At 42.2% G+C, this 25,145-nt stretch overlaps 1 protein-coding gene across 1 annotated transcript in view; it reads right to left on the reverse strand.

The window, feature by feature from the left end:
* The window catches only part of UQCC1 (ubiquinol-cytochrome c reductase complex assembly factor 1), a 94,730-nt gene that overhangs the window by 39,254 nt on the left and 30,331 nt on the right, over positions 1 to 25,145 (reverse strand). Inside the window, exons 6-7 of the mRNA XM_077831869.1 lie at positions 13,026 to 13,083; positions 933 to 1,041 (exon numbers count right to left, since the gene is read on the reverse strand). Coding sequence (XP_077687995.1) covers positions 933 to 1,041; positions 13,026 to 13,083 — 167 coding nt within the window. The remainder of the gene's footprint in view (positions 1 to 932; positions 1,042 to 13,025; positions 13,084 to 25,145) is intronic.

Genomic DNA, 25,145 nt, shown 5'->3' on the forward strand with positions numbered 1-25,145 from the left:
GGGCTGCCCAAAGAGCTCACAATACAATTAGTGCAATTTAGAAACAAAAGGGAGCGTGGGAGAAAGGAGACAAGATTACTTCTGACCTATGGTTAATATTCCCTCTTTTGAATGTTACTTGACCCAGCTCCCTAGCTGACCCTGCCTTGGCTTCTTGTTTCTTTAGTAACTGGGGCACTGGTATATTAACCCTTCTAGGTTTTCTATTTGTTCTGTTTACTTTAATCCTAAACAATCCCCTTTTTTTCCAGCAATAGCATAACAGCAGTTCCCTCTTTTCCCAATACAAGTCACAATAGGCATTGCCTCCCCGTCCAACCATTGCCTGCAGAAGTACTGGAGTCCTGTGAAGACAAGGACATTCATTTCCATCAGCCCTGCAGAGGTCACTATACTTCAAGGTTTGTGAAGGTCATCTCCTAGTGCTGCTGCCCCATGCATTGTGATCTCTGAGGCCCCATACCAATGCTGGTATGCAGTGGCACACTCTGATTCGAAGACTTTAAGGCCAGAAGGGACCATTGTGATTACCTTGGGTGACCTTCTGCACAGTACAGGCTAAAGAACCTCACTCAGTGCTTCCTGCATTAAGCCCTTAACTTGTGACTGAACTGCCCCTGAAGTTCCTTTATAAGTTTGTTCCTTTATAAGCTCCCTTCTGAGATCAGGACCAGATATGCAGAGAATCCAAACTGTAGATTGTACTTGTGGTTAGTTAAAGCATTATGTAGAAACTCTGTCCTCTCTCCCCGTTCCCATCCACTGTCCTAGGTACATGGAATACTGAAATCCCAGCTGAAACCAGTCAGACCAAGTCTTGCACCACCTTAATCCCACAGCCACTGTTCTAATATGTCCCAGGTCACAAAATATTACATGGTTTGGGTCATCAAAATAATCAAGAAAGTCAACACTAGACAAAGATGACTTACCCCCATCACCTTACCACGCTGTTCAACGTCTTCCCACATAGAATGAACTATATAGCGACACATGTATTTCCCAGCTCGACCCTCCTGTTTCATTCGTACCAGACACATCCTGCAAGAGAACAAGCACCAGAGAAGTTGGTTTGATTTCCAATGGCTTCTTCAGACCTTAAAAGAGTAAAAAAACCTATTTTTATTTTAAATTCCTTACAAATCTCACTACAGCATGGAAAGTGCTATAAGTATAAATAATATTCTGCTCTGGTTAGAAAAGTTCCTCAATAAAAATGGCACAATTTTACTTTCACAAAACTTGCCTTCTGTGTATTTAAAGTCTGATCTGCTGGATTTCAGACTAGTCTACAGTGGAGAAATCTACCTGAATATTAAAACTGTTTCAAAAATGGCTGGAGCTGCAGCACAGACGAGGCTACCGTAGGTGAATCATTCTTCAAATTAGTGAAGCCCTCAGAAAGCAGGTTATAAAAATGCCTCTGCCTGCTGGAGCCACTGCAGTTCCAATCAGTTTTAAAACCAGACTGAATTTTGGGAAAAATGTCCCAAATGTAGATAAAGCCTTGGTGACAATATGTTTGTATTGTTTTTTATTCCTGTAAGCCTTGCAGAGCCACACCGGATACAGAAGGCAGCACTGGAGTCTGTCCAAGCTCATTTCTCTACTTCAGGGAACTGAACCTGTTGTAATTAAACTGACTGTACTGAACTGCCTCTGTGTCCTCATTAGCCATGCTGTATCAGTTTAAGAATCGCTGCAGGTTTGAATCATGTCCACACTAAGGCTGTGTCTATACTATGAGCTAGCGGTGTGATTCCCTGCTTGTGTAGACATACTCATGCTAGCTCTCATCTGAACTAGAACACTACAAATAGGGAAGCTGTGGTAGCATGGGAAGCAGTGGAATGGACTGGCTGCCTCAAGTACATACCCATGGGGTTCAGGAGGGTATGTACTCAGGATGGCTAGCTCCTGCTACCACCGCTTCCATTGTCCATGCTACCACAGCCATACTACTGTTTTTAGCATATTAGCTCACATGAGAGCTAGTATGGGTACGTCTGTGCAAGCTGAGACTCATAGTATGTAGTTTTCAGAGTAGCAGCCGTGTTAGCCTGTATCTGCAAAAAGAAAAGGAGTACTTGTGGCACCTTAGAGACTAACAAATTTATTTGAGCATAAGCTTTCGTGAGCTACAGCTCACTTCATCGGATGCATTCAGTGGAAAATACAGTGGGGAGATTTATATACATAGAGAACATGGAACAATGGGTGAACATACTGTAACAAGAGTGATCAGGTAAGGTGAGCTATTACCAGCAGGAGAGCCGGGGGGGGGGGGGGAGGGGGGGGGGAGGGGGGGAGAAGAAGACGACAATGACGACACCTTTTGTAGTGATAATCAAGGTACTTTGTAGTGCAGACATAGCCTAAGGATTTCTGTACACCCCACATTGCCACTTATTTTGTAACCTGCTGTGCACTAAATGTCTACATGGACCCTGCTACAGTGCACAAAAAGCTTTGATCTACCTTGCTTTGAAATGGGAGTAGATTAAAGTGCACTAGGAAACTTTTAGTTCACAGCAGCAGAGTCCACGCATACCCACGGAAACTCAGCGCGTGGCAGATTTACAGCTCAGCTTGCCATGAACTAAGTGTTCATGCAGACAAACCCTAGCACGTACCTAAACTGTTTCAGCTGCAATGAACCCATTCTCCAGACCAGTGCATTCTGGGAGATTTTGCAAGGCTCCAAGTGCACTGTGGGACATTAGTAGGAGAACAGGGTTGAACTGTTTCAGCTTCTCTGCATCAAAATTGGCATTAAAACAGCTCAGGCTAAACTGGTATTTAGCCCCAATAAAACATATTCTACTCTGCTTGGTTTGTAGTGTGCTTATAAACCATTTGGAGCACTTTCATGTGTGAGTGCAAAGAACATAGATTAGGAGATTAAAATGGTGCTTAGATCTGTGTGTTTCTCTAGTGTACACAAGACCTGTGTCAACCTATGCACGTTGAGAATGCTTACCACATTGTGGATGCTGCCTCAGTAGAAAAATAAATTAGCGGCAGAATCTTTATTATTGGGAATGATGTGCAAAAAGGAAATAAAACAATTTATATCTTAGATTCCAGACAGGGTCCTGACCATTAGAAAAAACATATTTTTCTTGTAAATGGAGCAAAAATTACTCTGGAGGTGAGTTACTGATGGACAATAAAACTAGAGCCCCATGAAGCCATTTGTACCAAGACACTTTTCAGAATAGAGCCACATTTTCCAAACTGCACACAAGTGTTTGTTTTAAACTTAGAAATTAGAGATGAAAAACATCTCATGGACCTAATTTTTTGATGGAGGACATCTGGAAATGGTGAGTGTTGATTGGCTGGATCTGGTTATGGAGCACTTGGGATAGGGACGGGAAGGTTAAGGCAGCTCTCTGTTAACACCTTCTGCCTCTGGCCTCCTGCCCTCTTTTTTCTTTCTTGCATGGTTTTGTACTTCTTGGGCTTGTGCTTTCGGACTGGAGGGTACTGGGTGCTCCAGCTCAGGGGAAGTGCACCTGAAAGCTTTGCTGAGTAGCCCAGGGCACTTCACAGCAAACGTAAAACTTCATTCTAATGTCTGGCAGTAGCTACCAGCGCTGACAGTGGAGGTTTCATTAGCCCCATTAGACCCTCAGTGTGGTTCAGGGCATTTGATGAGCCCCTTGATTTAGAGCAAGAGGGGGAGGAGAAGCAAGGGTCATAGGAGGAGCAGAGGGAAGAAAGACAAATGGGGGAAAAGTGATATAGGAAGGATGGAGGGACTCGGGGAGCAGTGCCAAAGGGGAAGGGGAAGACAGAGATAGGGGCAAAGTGGGAGATGAAGGGTAGAAGGGCTGAAGGAAGACAGAATGAGAGTGAGTATAAAGTAGAGGGATAAGTGGGGAGGGAGTGCAATAGAGATGGCTAGAAAGACCTGGAGAGAGGAAAGGGTAAAAGAGGGGGTGAGGATGGGGCAGAGTCAGAGAGGCTTAGGGAAGACAGAGGGACGGGGAAATTCCCTAAAAATGTGTCAGGTTTTCTTTTTGGAAAATGCTCTGGAGCTGCGTGGTGTTCCCAAGGCTCATGTGGTGACTTCCAGAGTGGTTGTGAGGATGGACCGATGATCCCTCCATAGCCTGACAGTACCATCCTTCCTTCAGCCCTGGCAGGTGGTGGAGAATAGGGAGGGTTATAGAGTGACACAGAGTGCATCATACCCATCCAGAGAGGAAGGACAATCCTGCAGTTAAAGAACTGGGCTGGGACTTGGGAGATATAGATCCAATTCCCAGTCCTGGCACAAACTTTCTGTATAACCTTTGGCTTAAACACCCTCTGTGCATCAGCTCCATGTGTAAAATGAGGATAATGCACCCTTTTACCCATCATTCATCTGTCCTGTGTATTTTGATTGCAAAGTCCTGCCCATACAAACACTATAATCAGTAATAATCCTGGAATCCCATTGCTTTCCGCACGCCTACTAAGACAGATAACGAAAGACCATGTTTGGGAGCCCAACTCTGGATAAGAAAATGGTTTTATACGTTACAGCCTGGGTAGTCAAGCCAAGAAAGAAAGCAAGGAGCCCTGGCAAGAGATTCCCTCAGTACAAATGTTGCTTCCAATTCAAGCTGCAGTATCCCTCAGTGGTGTCATGGTAGAAGGCAGAGCGCAACAGACCAATAATTACAATCCATCACTAGTAATGCAAGAATGGAGTAGTTTTCAGAGTAAACCTTGTTGCTCTTGAAGCCTGAATGGACGCTGTGTGTTTGGATGCATAGTTCTGTCATAGAGCAGTTCAGCAGCACCAAGAGTGAGGTCATGGAATTATGCAGTTTATTTGAAAATTTGGTAGTTTGTTACTACACCTGCCATCTGAGGTTTAAAAGACACAGATTTTCTTAGACTATAAACTTTATACCTAGATTAACACGGTATGAAATGTTTTACTTTTTCACTACGGAACACATTCTGTAGTCCATTCAACTACTGACTCATCTTTGTCACACCACTAAGGTGAAACTGTTCCACACTCAGATTACTGGTTTTAAAAAGTTGTTTGCATCATTACTTTAAAACTATGATATTTTGAAGCTTAAAATATCTTATGAATATTGTGTTTTTATCTGGTTACCTAAAACAATCACTGTTCTGCACTGGTGGTGGAAAAAGCAAATAGTACCCACAGTCAGTTAAAATACTTGCATTTTTAACCAGTTAGAGTCAGATTGGATCCTTTATGCTATACGTACATTGAAATCAACTCTAAGGGACAAATTCTGTCTTCATATGCACAAGCAGGGGCACCCTTTTTAAAATCAGTAAGTATCCTACAGGTGGATCCAAGAGCAGAATTTGGCCCAAAGTTGCTAATAAAATGCAATGATCCAACAGATTGTTTCCAGTGCAATATCCTGAAATTAGTAGTAAGGAAACTAGGCAAAATCATACTGCCTGACAAAAAAAAAAATAGATGAATACAATGAAGAAATAATTGTACTGCAAAACTTTTATTACAGCCAAATAATAAAGCGGATTAGAACAACCACGCAATTCTAACACAAAAATACATTTAAAATTGCATTTCCCAGCGAGTGAAATACAGCTAGCCACTCTTTAATCTTATTAAAAGACAATAACTTTGATTTTATACCTGACTAATCACCATTAAACTATGCGATACTGTCCTAAATATAAAGGGAAGGGTAAACATCTTTAAATCCCTCCTGGCCAGAGGAAAAACCCTTTCACCTGTAAAGGGTTAAGAAGCTAAGGTAACCTCGCTGGCACCTGACCAAAATGAGCAATGAGGAGATAAGATACTTTCAAAGCTGGGGGAGGAGGGGAGAAACAAAGGGTTCTCTCTATCTGTGTGATGCTTTTGCCAGGACCGGAGCAGGAATGCATGTCAGAACTCCTGTAAAGAGTTTGTAAGCAATCTAGTTAGATGTTTTGTTTAAATGGCTGAGAAAATAGCTGGGCTGGAGGGAATGTATTTGTGTCTTTTTGTAACTTAAGGTTTTGCCTAGAGGGATTCTCTATGTTTTGAATCTGATTACCCTGTAAAGTATTTACCATCCTGATTTTACTGAGGTGATTCTTTTACTTTTTCTTTAATTAAAATTCTTCTTTTAAGAACCTGATTTCTTTTTAATTGTTCTTAAGATCCAAGGGTTTGGGTCTGTGTTCACCTATGCAAATTGGTGAGGATTTTTATTAAGCCTTCCCTAGGAAAGGGGGTGTAGTGCTTGGGGGGATATGGGGGCGGGGAGGGGAGACATTTCCAAGTGGGCACTTCCCCTGTTCTTTGTGTAACACTTTGGTGGTGGCAGCGTTTAACCTAAGCTGGTAAGAATAAGCTTAGGGGGTTTTCATGCAGGTCCCCACATCTGTACTCTAGAGTTCAGAGTGGGGAAGGAACCTTGACAGATACAAATTAAATTTCACACTACTAATCAGCAGTTAAACTAATAGTTTCAAATTAAGTAACAGTCATTTCACATATGACCACCAAAGCACCAGTTTAAGGACTTATTTGACGAATACACCAAGGCCTGGTCTAAACTACACGGCTAGGTCGATGCAAGGCACAGCTTACATCAACCTAGCTGTAGATGTGTCTTCACTTATATTTGACTCCCGCCAAAGTAAGTGCCCCCTATATTGACATACTAACACCATCTTCCTGAGAGGCGTAGAGCCACAGTCGATATAGTTAGGTCAATGCAGTGATAGTGTAGACACTGTGTTACTTAGATCTACTTTTATTGGCCTTCAGAAGCTCTCCAACAATGCCCAACATTGACTGCTCTGGTCACCATTTTGAACTCTGCTGCTGAGGGGTCAGATAGACAGGACGACCTCCTCCCCTTTAGAGGCCCACAAATTTTTGAAGTTTTGTACCTGAAATGGAGTGTTCTTTCCCTTTCATAAGTTCTGTTCCTTTAATTTGTTACGTTTTAAATGTTTTTTTAATTATCTGGTTCATGTTACAGAATAAGATTCTATTTTTTTGGAACAAAATTAATCTTTATACTTCACAACATATGCTGTCTGGTGCTGAGCAGGTCTGATACCCACCAATTTACTGTTACTTCATTTTGTCATAGAACCCATAGCATCATTCACAGACAATAGGAACACTGACAACATTATATTCCTATGTACACAGCAATCACTACAAGATTCATACCACGCTGCAAAAGAGCAAGGCGAGGTAGAGCACACGACAGCAACACACACTGCTCACTATTAAAATGGTTTTTCAATGGTTGAGCTCTTCTTATAGCCCTGGTATTTGGCTGTTCAAAACCAGCAGACAGACACTCCACTTCCACCTGGCAGAAACTTTTCCCCCTTTGTATCACAGATATTATGCAGGACATAGCAGACAGCTATATGTAGATTTTTTTTTCCCTCAGCGGTCCAATCTTGTTAGTAAACAATGCCAGCAACCATTCAAACAACCAAAGGCACATTCAACTGTCATTCTGCACCTACTGAACTGATAGCTGACGCGCTCCTTGGTGCTGTCGAGGTGGCCAGCGTATGGCTTCATGAGCTATGGGAACAACGGGAAGGCTGGGTCTCCCACAATCACTATTGGCATTGCAACATTCCCAGTGGTAATCCGCCAGTTGGGAAAGAAAATCCCTTCTTGCAGCTTTCTGAATAGTTCCGTGTTCTTAAAGATGGGTGCACCATGCACCTTTCCTGACCAGTCCACACTGATGTCCCTGGTGATCCACCAGTGCTTGCATTACCATAGAAAAGTATGGTTTCAGAGTAACAGCCGTGTTAGTCTGTATTCGCAAAAAGAAAAGGAGTCCTTGTGGCACCTTAGAGACTAACCAATTTATTTGAGCATGAGCTTTCGTGAGCTACAGCTCACTTCATCAGATGCATACCGTGGAAACTGCAGCAGACTTTATATATACACAGAGAATATGAAACAATACCTCCTCCCACCCCACTGTCCTGCTGGTAATAGCTTATCTTTGCAAATTGGATACTATTAATTTAGGCTTAAATAGAGACTGGGAGTGGCTAAGTCATTATGCAAGGTAGCCTATTTCCTCTTGTTTTTTCCTACCCCCCCCCCCCCCAGATGTTCTGGTTTAACTTGGTTTTAAACTTGGAGAGTGGTCAGTTTGGATGAGCTATTACCAGCAGGAGAGTGAGTCTGTGTGTGTATGGGGGTGGGTTTTTGGAGGGGGGTGAGGGAGTGAGAGAACCTGGATTTGTGCAGGAAATGGCCTAACTTCATTATCATGCACATTGTGTAAAGAGTTGTCACTTTGAATGGGCTATCACCAGCAGGAGAGTGAATTTGTGTGGGGGGGTGGAGGGTGAGAAAACCTGGATTTGTGCTGGAAATGGCCTAACCTGATGCTCACTTTAGATAAGCTATTACCAGCAGGACAGTGGGGTGGGAGGAGGTATTGTTTCATATTCTCTGTGTATATATAAAGTCTGCTGCAGTTTCCACTCTTCATAGAAAAGTAGTCCTTTCTGTTGACGTCTTCTGTGCCAAGGTAGTTTGATGTTAAAATAGGGATGTGTGTGCCATCCATCTCCCCACCCCAGTTCGGGAATCCCACTGCTGCAGAACCATGCACTATATACTGCCCATTGTCCAGAGTCACAGTCCTATGTTACAGAAGGTGATTAATTGCCCTGCACACTTGCATGACAACTGCCTCCACAGTGGATTTCCTGATCCAAATTGATTCCCAACTAACCAGTTGCAAACTGGCGTGAGCTTCCGCAGTGCAATTGACACTCACTTCTCAACTGTCAGTGCAGCTCTCACTTTGGTGCGTCTGCGCTGGAGGGCTGTGGAAAGTGGCCAGGTAGGGCAAGTGCAGACTCTCAAAGAATAACAGTTGATGAGTACCCTTTCTTTCATCCTCCCATACTGGGCTTTGGACACAGGCCAGAGACCATCTTCTTCCATGTTACCCTGACTATACCAGTCAGAGCAATCAACACCTTACACATCCAATGAGCCTGAGATGTGATCCACCCTCTAGCCTATTACTTCATCATACAACAAAAAATCCTATTGCAATCCATATAAAACAAGACAGACTTCGGTTTGTGTAACAACTTGTGGGGTTTTCCCATGAGTACAGTGAAAATAAGTAAGAGTGAAGTGGCAGAGTTAAAGCTATTGTTAAATTGTATTTGAATATTCCCAAGCTTTCCAAGCCAAAGGTTTTCTCACTTTCAAAATGTTGGTTTTATAACTTTAACTTTGAATTCCTTGACTTTCAAAGAGAAGAATATTGTGTTTTTATTTTAATATATACAATGCTTTAAATTAATAGATATAATATTTAGAACTTAAAATCTATCTCACTGAAGTTTTTGCCTGGGATTTTATATTGACTCCAGGTAGCTGAACTCATAGTCCTATAACAGTTCATACAGATTCTTCTGTCTGCTGGTCTAGACTGGGTTTGCAGATAATGGCCAGTAACCCTAGCTGAGGCCACATATCTCATGGAGGACTATCTGGTAACTCAAGCCATTCAGGGGCCCTCTACGAAGGGAATGATGGCTCCTGATATGCTAGAAAAGGAAATAAGCCAAGGACCCAAAAGTGGTGATAGAAAATGCAGACTGTTATCCAAGCAACCGGCAGCATGAGGGACAGGAACACACCTCCAGGTCCATGGGTCAGATTTCTCTGTGACAATAGGCTTATGCTGTGATGTTGCACTCTATATGCTTTTATAAAAATACGCTAATGAGTGTGAATATAATGTAACTGAAATATGCTTCATGCAAAAGGTCTCTTGAAAGGTATCATTACAAAGCTTATAATCTACTGAATGTGTTCATCCTATCTGTATGAATGTATCATTCTTGTATATGAAACTAGAAATACGAAATATAACTCTGAGGGCCTATTGTAATTATGCAAAGTGTGGGCCATTAATGGTGCTTTGGAATCTTGATGGCTCCCATTAACCAGGACAATTGACTGTGGATGGCTCTGTTTTACTTGTAAGTCTTCATGTATACATGTGTGCTGGCAAGTGAGTAATGAAGTCTTACAGTGACATGTGATCATGTCACCTGAACTGGAATCCATCTTTAACCTGGTGTTTTTCCATTGAGAAGGAGGGGTGGGAACCCAGAGAGGGACAAAGGATTCCCGGCTTATGCAAAAGACATACAAGTGGGTGGAACAGAACAAAGCGGGCAGCCATCATGAGAAATCCCCTAGCTACCACCTGAGCTGGAAAAAGGACTGTACCAGGGGAAAGGATTTTGCCCAGACTAGGAAGGCGTCCAGTGAAAGAAACTTATTGAAACATCTCTGAGGGTGAGATTTTATCTGTATTCAGTTTTATTACTGTACTAGGCTTACACTTCAATGTTTTATTTTATTTTGCTTGGTAATTCACTTTGTTCTGTTTGTTACTACTTGGAACCACTTAAATCCTACTTTCTGTATTTAATAAAACCACTTTTTACTTATTAATTAACCGAGAGTATGTATTAATACCTGGGGGGGGCAAACAGCTGTGCATCTCTCTTTATCAGCGTTATAGAGGGTGAACAATTTATGAGTTTACCCTGTATAAGCTTTATATAGGGTAAAATGGATTTATTTGGGGTTTGGACCCCATTGAGAGTTGAGCATCTGAGTGTTAAAGACAGGAACACTTCCCAAGCTGCTTTCAATTAAGCCTACAACTGTTAGGGAACGTGGTTCAGACCTGGGTCTGGGTTTGCAGCAGGCTAGCGGGTCTGGCTCAGGAAGGGCAGAAAAGCAGGAGCAGAAGTAGTCTTGGCACATCAGGTGGCAGTCCCGAGGGGGTTTCTGTGATCCAACCCGTCACATATACGCTTAAGTGCCCTCGTCTCAAACCTACATAGGAGCAAGGGCTCGCTGCTATTCAGAAAGAAGGTAACACAGCTGCCAGAAGACAAGGGACAGACCTAATGACTCCTGCGGACAACAGGGGCACTGATTCCGCGACTGCCACTACAAGGAGTATAACTTTGGGCAGTTCTGAACTGGAGAGAATAGGGCCTGAAGAAACTCACCATCTCAGATGAAGAGGGTGAAAAGACACTGGCCCTCATAGACTTTGGGTATAATCAAACATTTATCCAGGAACGAATGGCCAATTTATACCCATTTTGGCTTCTGCCAACATAGTCCCTTAGCATAAATAGCTCATCACCCTCCTTGGAATATTGTCTTCAGTTGTGGGAACTCCAACAACAGAAAGATGTCAAAAGACTGGAAAGAAATCTGAAACCAGCAACGAAAATTACCAGAGGGCTGAAGGCAATTAATTAGGAGGAAAGATTAAAGTAGCTAAATATGCATTGTTTGGCCAAATCATTGCTAAGCAGCATACATAATTTTCCTGAAGTACTTGAAAAAGAAAAAAACTTTGTTTAGAGTTGTATATAATTAGGGGATAGGAATGGACCAAGGAGGAGAATGTGCAGCAAAATAAGACCATTAGATATAAGGAAAGCAGGTTTTAAGGAACTAAATCTAATGAAGATGCAATGGAAAGAAATATTAAAGAAGGCTGATGGACAATGCAAGACATACATTAAAGCACCATGAACTCCCCTTCCTCTAAAATAGAAGGATATAAGAAATTGCCAATATCTCTTCAGAAAGAACAGCAAACATCTTAGGGTACAGCAGAACCTGGACTGGAAGTGAAAAGGAGAAGCACGTGACTGGGTGAAGATCTGGGAGGCCACGTGTGCCTATGGTTAGCTGCAAGTAATAACAGGCTATTTGGAGCAGTAGCAGCCTTACCTTTGAAGATACACTCTTTCCAGCACTTTGGCTACCCACACAGATAATTGCAAGAGGTTCTGTTTATGTTGTTAGGGGGAATGAATCTTTCAGTGAGGTAACAGAAGGGAAATTAAGGGAAGGGCAAACAGAGGCAATTTTAATATTTCCATTAAATATTTTTGGGGTTTCTTTAAGACCAAAGTTGTTTCTCAGTCTGATTCACACATACTTAAAAAGCAAGGGAATAGAGTACAAACATAGTTTTAGGTTGAAAATTTAAACCCAAATAGTCAGGAAATTATTATTTAAGGTGCTCACACTAATCCCAACTCTGTGACCAAAAAGATACAATACAATAGGGCCTTTCATTAAATAATCACACAGCATATTCATATATATCCACTTCAGGTTTCAAATGTTATGTTAAGAATTTTTTGAGTGGAATAAGCTGCCAAAGAAGTAAGATGCAAAGACTCTCAATACATTTCAGAGTCTGGAAATTAAGGGGGAAAAAAGAGAAATAAGAGATGCAGAAAAATGAGGGGGACAGGGTTGCTGGGCCAAGTGACTATTTCTTCCCAGAAATTCCTTTTGGCCTGTGGATAGCTCCTATAGGTTACAGTAGTAAACTTAATTCTTCAGACATTAGGCTCCTAAGAGAACTGGCAGTCTGGAAAATACTGTATTCCCTTGTGTCCCCCTGCTACGTCCCTCTGACCTTTTCAAATGTGTTATGTTAGATGAAAATTAGATTTTTTTTGGCTACTTATTTCACAAATGAAGAAAAAAATATTGCTTATGGCATTAAATATTTTTACATGCACCCAATCTGGCATTTACTGAACTTGCATGGCCATTTTAGAGGTGCAAGTGTAAATGTCAGTGCTATAATTTGCTAAAGGTTTCTGACAGCCAGCAATTAAAATCACCACAAATTCTCACAATTTAAACCACTTTTACGTAAATGTAAACTTTTCCTAAAACAGCTAAATGAGAGTTTTCCATCCAGTCTGAGTGAGGCTTTTTGATAAGCTCATGGCAATGCTCTTTCTGCTACTGAGGATTTTTGAGAATACTACAAATATTAGTTTCTTTGGGTCTGTTTGACCTTTAATAAAAATTTGCTAAAACAAACAAGCTAACAAAACAAATAGAATATTTCTTGTCAATAACCATGGAACTGCTTTTTGACCTGACAGGACTGCTTCAGTCTGCATCATGAAAATAAAAAAAAATTATTATAACTTTCACTTACCAGACATGAAGCTGGGCTACTAGAAACCAAGAGTTCAATGTATCAGGCATATGGCACCCTAGGAGAAAAACAAAACACAACTAAACACAAAAAAATTGCATGATGTTTTCCATTGATTTTTACATTTTAAAGAAAAGTTCTTACTTTAAATATATTTTTGTACTTCAACTTGTTTCATACACTAAACATATATCAGAAGATCCTGCTTAGTCTACTTCCAGAAATTTGTGTTTTACTCCACAGAGAGCTCCGAAAACCATTTTTTCCCTCACCTTTAGACTGCAAACTCTTTGGGGAAGGAATTGTCATTTACTGTATGTTTGGACAGCACCTAGACTGGCTAGCCTCTAGGTGCTACACATTCTAAGTGTTAAAACAAAATAATAATAAGGAAGTCCCATTTCTCTTTCCACGTCTAGCTCTCTTAGCACAGAGAAGACTTCTATCCATACCATACCTCTTAATCTGATCTGCGTTCAGACCTCACACCTGCTAATTCAGAAACTGTCTCACTCTTCATGCTTTAACCTGACTGTTGAGATCAGTTACGACAGATTTGCTACCAGTTCCTTCTTTTGCCTGTCTGCATATGTCAAGTCCCCTCCTGTTCTGGAACAGATTTCCTCCCTTGGTCTGACAGAGGAAGAATATGTTGACATTCAGAGAATACTGACAGGCTCTTCTGTTTACCCAAGACAAAGTTCAACTCTATAAAGCGGGCCACACAAAGCCTATGCACCTTGTAAGTCAAAGAGGCACAGATCTCATGTAGGTCTCTGCACAAGGGAGAATTTCACTCTCAAGTTTTTCTGAAGGGGTGGGAAAAAAGGAGTTCATTAGGCTATGGAGGTCCTTTAAGTGTCATCTCTGACATAATGTTAATTTGTTTATTTACTATTTGGGTATTTTAAATCCTTCATTGTTCATATGCCCAGAGATCCTAACAGCCAGTCTATAAACTGGGAAAATTAAAGTAAACAGCTGGGAGTTTTAGAAGCACAGCGACTAATCACATGCAAATTAACAACCTGACCTGCTGATACACTAGGCGCCTTTCTATATTAAGTGCAAAAAGCTAATGTTAATGCAACATTCAGGTTGTGGAACCAAGCATTCAATTAAGGAATTCCAAAATTTAAAGGTTCTTTCTGCTGTGTTAATTTGGCCAAGCTGAAAATACGTATTCTGCTTTCCTTGTTAAATGCAATCTTTCATATATTTTTGTTCACTTGTGCATACCATATATTATGTAGAGAATATAGAATGATGTAGTATAAAGATTTTATCAACATGAGTTTTCAATATCAGCCAATCCCAAATGAATGCCAATAAAACCTTTATGCCATACCACACTGCCATGTATTCTGTATATGCCACATACATTACAAAACTAACTCAACAACTTGTTTACTGGGACTATTCTTATATCCTTGATCCTGTACAGATAGATGCCCAAAGGCTGCAATTCATTTTCATTGTATCTAATGTAACTGAGTATGTTTTCATTATCTGTATAAATATCTAACAGTATTACTCTAGGGTCTGGAAGCAGCCATCACAAGGCTGAAGGCAGAGAGTTCTTCAAAAGATGGCAGGTGTAAAATGGAATGAATTTAAGACCAATGAAGAAGTTAGAAGGAGAGTAGGTTGTGAAATCAGGGTATAAGATTGGTTACAAATCGAAAAGATTACAATGGGGGGACATTGCAGATGACAAGATGCCAAACAAAATAATGCAAGCACAACCAAGGTCAGTCCCACCTAGAAGTCGACTACCAGCTAGATGGCAGGACATCATATGCAGAGACATAACCAGGCTGGGTTTAATGGAGGAACAAGCCATGGACAGGAATGAGTGGTGACATTGTACTGCTCCCCAACTCTGCAAAGATGTTCCAGGATGAGAGAGAGAGAATGAGAGAGACAGACAAATGTCTAATCCTCTTTTGACTCCTACAAACCTTTTGGCTTCAATGATGCCTCGTGGCAATGAATGCCACAAATTAAATATGTGTTTTGTAAAAAATAAATAAATAAAAAATTTACAGTTTTAAATGTGTTGCCTTCAAATTTTTTTGACCCTTTGTTCTTGCATGATAGAATCATAGGGTTAGAAGGGATTGTAAGGGTCATCTAGTCTAACCCCTACCACAATGTAGGATTTGTTGTGTCTAAACCATCCAAGACAGACGGCTATCCAGCCTCCTTTGGAAAACCTCCAGTGAAGAAGCTGCCACAACCTCCTGAGGCAGTCTGTTCTATTGTCCTACTGTTCTTACAGTTAAGAAGTTTTTCCTGAGATTTAATCTAAATCTGCTATGCAGTAGATTGAACCCATTACATCTTGTCTTGCCCTCTCTGGCAAAAGAGAACAACTTTTCTCCAGCTTTTTTATGGCAGCCTTTCAGCTATTTCAAGACCGCTATCATATCCCCCTTTAATCTCCTCTTTTCCAAACTAAACATATCCAGTTCCTTCAGCCTTTGCTCAGATGGCTTGCATTCCATCCCTTTGATCATCTTTGTCACTCACTTCTGGATTCTTTCTGGTTTCTCTTCATCCTTTCTATACATTAGTGACCAAAACTGGACACAGTGCTCCATCTGAGGCCTAACTAGCACTAAGAAGAGTGGTACTATCACCTCCTGTGACTTGCAGGCTATGCTTCTGTTAATGTAAACTGAAACGGCATTCGCTTTTTTTGCAACAGCATCGCATCACGTTGAGGTTGCGAGCCGCAACTTCCAGATCTTTTTCAGTAGTACTGCTGCCAAGCTAGTTTTTCTCCATTCTGTATTTGTACATTTGGTTTTTCTTCCCTAAGTGTAGCACCTTAACGTTTGTCTTTTATGAATTTCATTTTGTTGTGTATTGCCCAGTTCTCCAATTTATCAAAATCCCTCTGAATTTTAGCTCTCTCCTCCAAAGTGTTGGCAACCCCCCCCAGCTTTGTCTCATCTGCAAACTTGATCAGCGTGCTCTCTATTCCTACATCCAGGTTATTAATAAAGATGTTAACACGGACCCAGAACAGATCCCTGTGGAACTCCACTTGAGACCTCCCTCCAATCCATCATACCATTAATAGCTACTCTTCCTTTGTGGTTGTTTAACCAATTATGTGTCCACTTAACAACAGTTCTGACAAGCCCACATTTCTCCAGCTTACTTATCAGAATGTCATGTTCGATGGTGTCAAAAGTCTTGCTGAAGTCCAGGAATATTATGTCCACAGCATTCCTCTTATCCACCAAATCAGCTGCCCTGTCTAAGAAGGAACTCACGCTGGTTTGAAATGGATTTGTTCTTGGTAAATCCAAGCTGGCTACTAGTGATCACCCCCTTCATCCTCCAGGGTATTGGCAAATTGAATGTTCTACACATTGCTCTATTAGCTTCCCAGGTATCGAGGTCAGGTTGACTGGTCTATAGTTCCCCAGCTCCTCCTCCTCTCTCTCCCCCCCACAACCAGTTAAAGATGGGCAAATGTAGAACCCTTCTCCAATCTTTCAGGACCTCTCCTGTCATCCAGGAGTTTGTATATATTTGTGCCAGGGGCTCCAAGCTTTCTTCAGCTAATTCCTTCAGTACCCTCAGGTGAACAGCATCAGGCCTTGCTGATCTGAATTCATTCTAACTGGTCAGAAGATCTCTGATGTGTTCTTTACTTATCCCGATCTGCATCCTTTCCCCTTTATCATCTATGGTAACTTTGCTAGTCATCCGATCACATTTTTTATGAGAAGACGGAAACAAAGTAGGCACTGAGAAGCTCCACCTTCCTATCATCTTCTGTTACCACCTCACCTTCTCCGTTAACCAGCGGACCCACACTGTCTTTGATCTTTCTGTTTTTTTGGTCTGAACATATTTGAATAACCCCCTCCTGTTGTCTCTAGCATTCCTTGCCAGCTGTAACTCATTCTTTGCCTTGGCTTTCCTGATTTTGGCCCTACATACTTATACATGGGAATAGTGCACTTCCTTGGTGACATGCCCCTCCTTCCATTTCCCGTATGCATCCCTTTGGGGTTTTAGATAGCCAAAAAGCTACTTATGCAGCCACACTGGCTCTTCTTATCTTTCCTCTGTAACGGAATAGCTTGATGTTGAGTCTCTAATATTACATCTTTTAAGAACTGCCAGCCCCACTCGACTCCTTTTCTTCTTAATTGGTCTTTCCATGGGACCTTGCCTACTATTTCTCTGAGTCAGTTGAAATCCACCTTTCTGAAGTCCAGTTTCTTTGTTTTGCTGTTCTCATGCCCTCCTTTCCATAGGATCTTGAATTCTATCAGATTATGATCACTTCCTCCCAAGTTCCCGACCACCTTACATTCACAACTAATTCATCCCTGTTGGTCAAAAGCAGATCCAAAATGGACAACCCCTTAGTTGAGGGAAACTAGAAGAGCTCTAATTAACTTCGCTATAGTGTTTATTTTTTGCATACTTATACCATTTTCCCTCTTTTCATCCCCAGAAGGTAAAGAGTCTCAATCTTTTCACTCTCTCTTCATATGGAAGTTTCTCCATGTGTCTAATAATGTTCACTACCTGTATTTGGACCCCTTCTATTTCTGCTCTTATAACACTAGAACAGAAAATAATATTCCAGGTGAGGCACTATCATCAATTTATATAATGGAATGATAATATTTTCAATATTACTTATTTTTTTGATCACTGCTGCACATTGCACAAAGGTTTTAAATTGAGCCGTCCACAATGATACCTTGAATTTTATCATGAGTGTCTACAGTTAATTCAGAAACCAACAATGCATATGATAAATTTAAATTATTCCTTCCAATGCGCACTAACTTGGCACTTATCAACACTGAATTTCATTTGCCTTCATGCTGCCCATTTTCCTACCTTGGCTATGTCCCTCAGAGGTTCCCCACAGATTTCTCAAATCTTGACTAACCTAAATATTTTGTGCCATCTGAGGACTTTGCCATTTTTAAAAGAATTCTAAGTCATTTACAACATCTGTTTCTCCATTATCCCCTACTTTGCTGATGTACTTAAAGAATTCTAGTTGATTAGAGAGGCAGTTTTCCTTTACAGATGCTGTTGCTGGTTTGTTCATATCATATCTGAAGAAATTTTATATTTTAGAATTCTAGTTTTAACCAATTTTAGTTGATGCTGAAGTAGGCTTATGGGTTTGCAATTCCCAGGATCACCCACTGCTTGGTAAACTGGTCACAATCAAACATCTACTCCTGATAGCAAGATGGCAGCTCCCAGCGACTAGTTAAATTTTCAAACTAGCACTTTCATGCTGTCTTCCATGTTGCCCCTAACACATCAGAGGAGCTCCCTGTAAACGTACAAAACTACCTCACTGTCCTCCTTAAAACTCTCCTCTGCCATGTTGCTTACAAAAAAGCAAACAGATAGGCAGCTGGTAGGCTGAGAAGCTGCCCATCATACTGACCAATGTTGTCTCATTGTTTGCTTGTGCTCCCCTTGTCTTTCTGTATCTATGTGTTTGCACATGCCTAGCACAAGATGGTCCTGGCCCATCACTGAGGGCTTGGCTACACTTACATTTTATAGGTTTCAGAGTAACAGCCGTGTTAGTCTGTATTCGCAAAAAGAAAAGGAGTACTTGTGGCACCTTAGAGACTAACCAATTTATTTGAGCATGAGCTTTCGTGAGCTACAGCTCACTTCATCAGATGCATACCGATGAGTCACTTTGGATGAGCTATTACCAGCAGGATAGTGAGTTTGTGTGTGTGTTTTTTGGAGGGGGGTGAGGGGGTGAGAGAACCTGGATTTGTGCAGGAAATGGCCCAACCTGATTATCATGCACACTGTGTAGAGAGTTGTCACTTTGGATGGGCTATGACCAGCAGGAGAGTGAGTTTGTGTGTGGGGGGGTGGAGGGTGAGAAAACCTGGATTTGTGCTGGAAATGGCCCAACTTGATGATCACTTTAGATAAGCTATTACCAGCAGGACAGCGGGGTGGGAGGAGGTATTGTTTCATGTTCTCTGTGTGTATATAAAGTCTGCTGCAGTTTCCACGGTATGCATCCGATGAAGTGAGCTGTAGCTCACGAAAGCTCATGTTAGTCTCTAAGGTGCCACAAGTACTCCTTTTCTTTTTACATTTTATAGCGCTCTAACTTGCTGGCTCAGGGATGTGAAAAATCACCCGCGAGTGCAGCAAGTCTGAGTGCTTTAAAGAGCTACTTAAACAGGCTCCGAGCAGTGGGAGCCGCGCTCCCAGCGCTTGGAGCTAACCCCCTCGTGGAGGTGGATTACCAGGAGTTCTCCCAGCGCTCGCGCGTGACCATACTCACGCTTCAAAGCACTGCCACGGGAGCGCTCCCTCGACAGCGCTTTGAAGTTTCCAGCGTAGCCATGCCCTGAGACTAAGTGCTACAGAAAAACAAATACAACAACAAACATGTTTACGTACAGCCAAATGCACGGCAGTTCAATCTCGAGGCAGCTCAAGCACTTGATTCCTCAAACACTTGATTCCCACAGACTCTTCGGTGGATACCATCCGGTCCTAGTGACTTGCTGTTCTGAAAATGTATCAATTTGTTCTAGCATATGCTCGTAACACTTCAGTCTCTGAAAGTGTCCTCTAATTTTTACTTGAAGAATAGGTCCTGGTTGGTATCTCTCTAGTATTAGTTGTGGGGAAGACATGCAAAGAAATCATTTAGCTTCTCGGCAATGTCCTTGTCCTCCTTAGTTGCTCCCTTTACCCACTAGTGGTCCAGCGCACCCATCAATACTCTCACAGACTTCCTGCTTCTCATGTACTTAAAGAATTTCTTGTTATGTTTTTATGTCTCTCTCTATTTGCTCTTCAATATCCCTCTTCGCTCCCTATTTTTAATTCCCACTTTACAACTATCTGCCATTGCTTATGTTCCTTTTTACTGGCTTCACTAGGGCTGGATTTGCATTTTCTAAAGGATGGCTCAAATAACCTGTTGTAAATTTCCCTTTAACTAGACTATTCTTTATTTATTTGGTTTGATTTAAGTACACAGAAAGACATGAGATGCTCATCTAAGGTCTCTAGGAGACTGATCCTGTACTATTTAAGTGAGCTGGAATTTTGCCATTGACAAACGTGAGCAGGATCAAGTTCTCCACATGATTAAAACCACAATCATAACAAAAACTGCAACACACCAGTATGGCCAGTTTCTCTCAACAAGAGAAGAAAGGGTTACTCACCTTGTGCTGTAATTGTGGTTCTTCAAGATGTCTCCCTGTAGATGCTCCGCTTCAGGTGTGCATGTACCTTGATAGGAAATTTTTCATTAGCAGTGTCCATTTGGCCCGTGCATGAGCTCTGTGCAACCTCATGGCATGCTCTGAGGGTACCCCGGGCTGCAGGGGTGAACCGCCCCCAGTTCCTTCTCTGTCCAAATGTCCAACGAAGTACAGTCCAAAGCAGAGGGGAGGGAGGGCAGGTAGCGGAGCATGCATAGGGACACACATCTCGAAGAACCACAGTTACTGAACAAAGCAAGTAACCCTTTCTTCTCCAAGTAGTGCCCCTCTGGGTGCTCCACCTCAGGTGACTCCCAAACAGTATCCTCACAGGGAGGAGGGCGTTTCAGAATCAAGTCCAAGACTGAAGACAGCACTGCATTACCAAGTGCAGCATCACATCCGGCGGCGTGGACGAAAGCATAGCGTTTCGAAAAGGGATGCACTGAGGCCCATGTAGCAGCTACGCATATCTCAGATATTGGAATGATTTGGAGTAATGCTGTGGAAGCTGCCTGCGATCTGGCAGAGTGTGCTGTTATCCTCTGGGGAGGCAAAGCACCAGCTGCATTATAGCAAGAAGTAATATATCCAGACAACCATCTTAACAGTCTCTGTGAAATAATCGTGTACCCCCTAGATCTTTCTGCGATGGAGACAAACAGTTTAGGCAATATCCAAAATTGCTTGGTTCTATTCAGGTAAAAGGCCAAAGTCCGACTTACATCTAACATATGAAAGGAGGTCTCATGCTAAGATTTATTTGGTTTAGGAAAAAATATTGGTAGATGAATATACTGGCTCAGATGGAAACCAATGCACCTTAGGTGAGAATTTCAGAGGACTTGAGTCTTGGCAGACTCTGTCACATCCTGAATTCTAGCTCCAGGTAAGCAGCACACTTCTAGGGATTCTCAGTCTGGGCAGCAGATAGAGGACTCAGTCCCCGACCACCACCACCCTGCTCCTCCTTTTGGAAGTGTTGGTCACGAAACTCCCATCCCTTCTAACCCCTTCCTCAGATGACTTTTCCAAGGCATTATCAACAGTATTACCTGTGCAGAGAGCCTGAAAGCAGTTGCTTATCTCTATCTGTGTTGGGGGTATACTGGTTCTCCTCCTCCTCCTTCAGAAGGTCACATGCTGCCAGTTTTCTTCCCTGTTCTTCAGTCCCCATTGCACTGCCCTCTCCAATTCTTTGGCATGCTGTGCCCGCAACACCAGAATGTGGCCCATAGACCTAGCTTTAGCATTTATTTTATTTAGCAGGTCTGTCTCCTGTAAGACATTGGCTTTTAGCAGTTAGCATAAAGCTTGAGGCCTATGAACTTTGGCACAGATCAATGGCCCAACTAAGTTTTGGGGACCTGGGAATAGTGTGTTTAAGGGGGAAGTTTGTACATACTGACACCAGGCAACCACAGGAATATGAGCTAACGCCAGCTTTTGGCTACTTTAAGATAGGAACCTCTGCAGATGTCTGACCACAAGAATGCCATGAAGAAAAGGAGTACTTGTGGCACCTTAGAGACTAACCAATTTATTTGAGCATGAGCTTTCGTGAGCTACAGCTCACTTCATCGGATGCATCCGATGAAGTGAGCTGTAGCTCACGAAAGCTCATGCTCAGATAAATTGGTTAGTCTCTAAGGTGCCACAAGTACTCCTTTTCTTTTTGCGAATACAGACTAACACGGCTGTTACTCTGAAAAGAATGCCACGGCAACAAACTGATGTATTTGATAATAAGATGATATTAATATATTAACCCAGCGGTTCTCAAACTATTGCTTGAGACCCCAGAGTGGGTTGTGACCCTATTTAATGGGGTCACCAGGGCTGGCATTAGAGATGGTAGGGCCCAGGGCTGAAGCCTGGGCACGGGGGCCTGTAACCTGAGCCCTGCCACCCAGGACCAAAGCCAAAACCTGAACCCCACTTCCTGGGGCTGACGCCAAAACCCAAGAGCTTCAGCCCTGAGCAGTGGGGCTCAGGCTTCGGCTTCAGCCCTGGGTGGCGGGACTCAGATCCCCAAGACCAGGGCTGAAGCCCTTGAGTTACAGCTTTGGCGCCCCACTGCCTGGGGCAGCGGGGCTTGGGCAAACTCAGGCTTCGGTCTCTGCTCCTGGGGTCATATAGCAATTTTTCTTGTCGGAAGGGGGTTGCAGTGCAATGAAGTTTGAGAACCGCTGTACTATCCTGTAGAAGGGCACCCCAACATTAGTAAGGTGAGGAAATACAAATAAGGAAGAGAGGAAATACCCGCACTGAATATGCATTAGGCATAGTGGCCTATGTATAACTACGTTGGGCCTCAACATAACGTATTATAAAAATGGTCTCCCAGCCTCTGAGCAGGAGAGAGAGATGTAGCCCTTGGCAGGTGCCAGGATGATGGCCACTGGTGATGACGAGGAAGGTGATGGTAATGAAGAAGATAATGGCTAACATTTCAGGTTGTTCTGAAAGGGATGGAGTGAGTATATAGAGATGTGTATTCTGTGTTATTGCTACCTTGCTGGGTTAGAGTGCTTGTGACTTTCCTAAATGTATTAATAAACTATTACAAATACAGAAAGGTTTCTAAAGTGTGAGTGTTGCAACTGTGCACATCAGGGTTCCCAAAGGAACAATAATTTTGATAATACTGGGCCTGATCTTGGGACAAGAATAAGTCAAACCTCAGAGTAATAACTGGGAATTCTTAAGTAATCAATATAATTAATCTATAATCCATAAATCAGGCTACACAAATCCTGATTTCTATTCAGGAAGTCTTCATTTTTTCTGATGCAATGCAGGGTCGATACTTGGGCCTTCAGTCCTTTGACCTTTTCTTTCAGGATGGAGACCAGCTTGCATTTTGTACAGACGAAGTCGCTTCTGTCCTCCAGTAGAAAGACAAACAGCTGATCCATCACAATCCATATTTTCTTCCTTGTACGGTATCAAGAGCCTTTTCAGACGATGTATTTACTGTTCCCAGAAGCCTGAAAGGCAAAAACTCTGTGGTCTCTCTCCCTAGGTGAGATCCCAGGCATACTCCCTCTGTTTGTTTCTCCTTTGTTCACTGCTCACTAGGTTCACAACTGTTCATTGTTCACTAGGTTTGCTTCTTTTGTTGTTGGTGGGCAATGGCAAAAGCTGGGCTAATTGCATTCTGGCTGATCTGCTTCTTGATGTCCATCCATCAGCTCAGCAACAATAGGGCCAAATGAAATCTTTCCACCACTTTGTCTCGTACCAACTTCACGGCTTCATTTATCTTTAAACCTTTTTGCGCTAGGTCATTCTCCATCGTGCCTATTCAACGCATCCTCAGTCTTCCTCTATTTTTAGTTCCTTGCACACTGATATGTAGTGGCATGTATGAGATCTTTTCCAGGTCCATTCTTGTCCAAACCATCGCAGTCAGCTTCCTTGAAACTTCTGTAACAGTGTTATTTCCTGCTATAGCCATTTTCTTATCACTTCATTTTTTATTTTCTGCAATCTTGAAACTCTCAGTATTTCCCTCAGCCAGTTCATTTCTGCAGTCAATATCTAACATCCATTGGCCTTCCTCATACTCCAACGTTTCAACACGTATAGCAGTACTGGTAAGACAACTGTCTCTGTACACTGATTTTTGTTTTTATCAAAATGTCTTTGGCTTTCCAGGGCTTACCAAATCCAAACAGAGCATGAAGAAGAGAAGCCAAAAAAGTATGGCAACTGGAAGACAAGAAGAAAAGATCAAAGTTGGAGACAAAGAACTAGAACAAGTGGAAAAATCTGAGTACCTTGGAGAACTAGTATCAAAGAAAATAAATTGTTGAAGATGACATTAAAAAAAAGACTTTGGTGAGCCACTATTGCATTTGGAAAACTAAGATCTGGCTGATATGCAACTTCATGTTAATCAACATCTACTATACACATTTTTTAAATGAGCAGGTCTCACAGCAATGTCAACTCGCATACATTGTATATACTCAATTATGCAATAGAATGGCTAGGCAGCAGTTCTGCGGAAAAGGACCTAGGGGTGACAGTGGACGAGAAGCTGGATATGAGTCAGCAGTGTGCCCTTGTTGCCAAGAAGGCCAATGGCATTTTGGGATGTATAAGTAGGGGCATAGCGAGCAGATCGAGGGACGTGATCGTCCCCCTCTATTCGACATTGGTGAGGCCTCATCTGGAGTACTGTGTCCAGTTTTGGGCCCCACACTACAAGAAGGATGTGGATAAATTGGAGAGAGTCCAGCGAAGGGCAACAAAAATGATTAGGGGTCTAGAACACATGACTTATGAGGAGAGGCTGAGGGAGCTGGGATTGTTTAGCCTGCAGAAGAGAAGAATGAGGGGGGATTTGATAGCTGCTTTCAACTACCTGAAAGGGGGTTCCAAAGAGGATGGCTCTAGACTGTTCTCAATGGTAGCAGATGACAGAACGAGGAGTAATGGCCTCAAGTTGCAGTGGGGGAGGTTTAGATTGGATATTAGGAAAAACTTTTTCACTAAGAGGGTGGTGAAACACTGGAATGCATTGCCTAGGGAGGTGGTGGAATCTCCTTCCTTGGAAGTTTTTAAGGTCAGGCTTGACAAAGCCCTGGCTGGGATGATTTAACTGGGAATTGGTCCTGCTTCGAGCAGGGGGTTGGACTAGATGACCTTCAGGGGTCCCTTCCAACCCTGATATTCTATGATTCTATGAATATTAAGGTTCTGTGCAAGTTTTACTTCATAGCATCAAATATAGTACTAGGAGGATCTGCCATCTAGCAACCACTAAAACACATGAAACTGGAATATTTATGTTGGATGTAACAGAAAAACTTCGGAAAGAGTGCTAAATGTGTTTTTCTTTTAATCAGAAAGGTTT

Source organism: Eretmochelys imbricata, chromosome 13 (genome assembly GCF_965152235.1).
Source record: "Eretmochelys imbricata isolate rEreImb1 chromosome 13, rEreImb1.hap1, whole genome shotgun sequence".
NCBI classification, from domain to species: domain Eukaryota; kingdom Metazoa; phylum Chordata; order Testudines; family Cheloniidae; genus Eretmochelys; species Eretmochelys imbricata.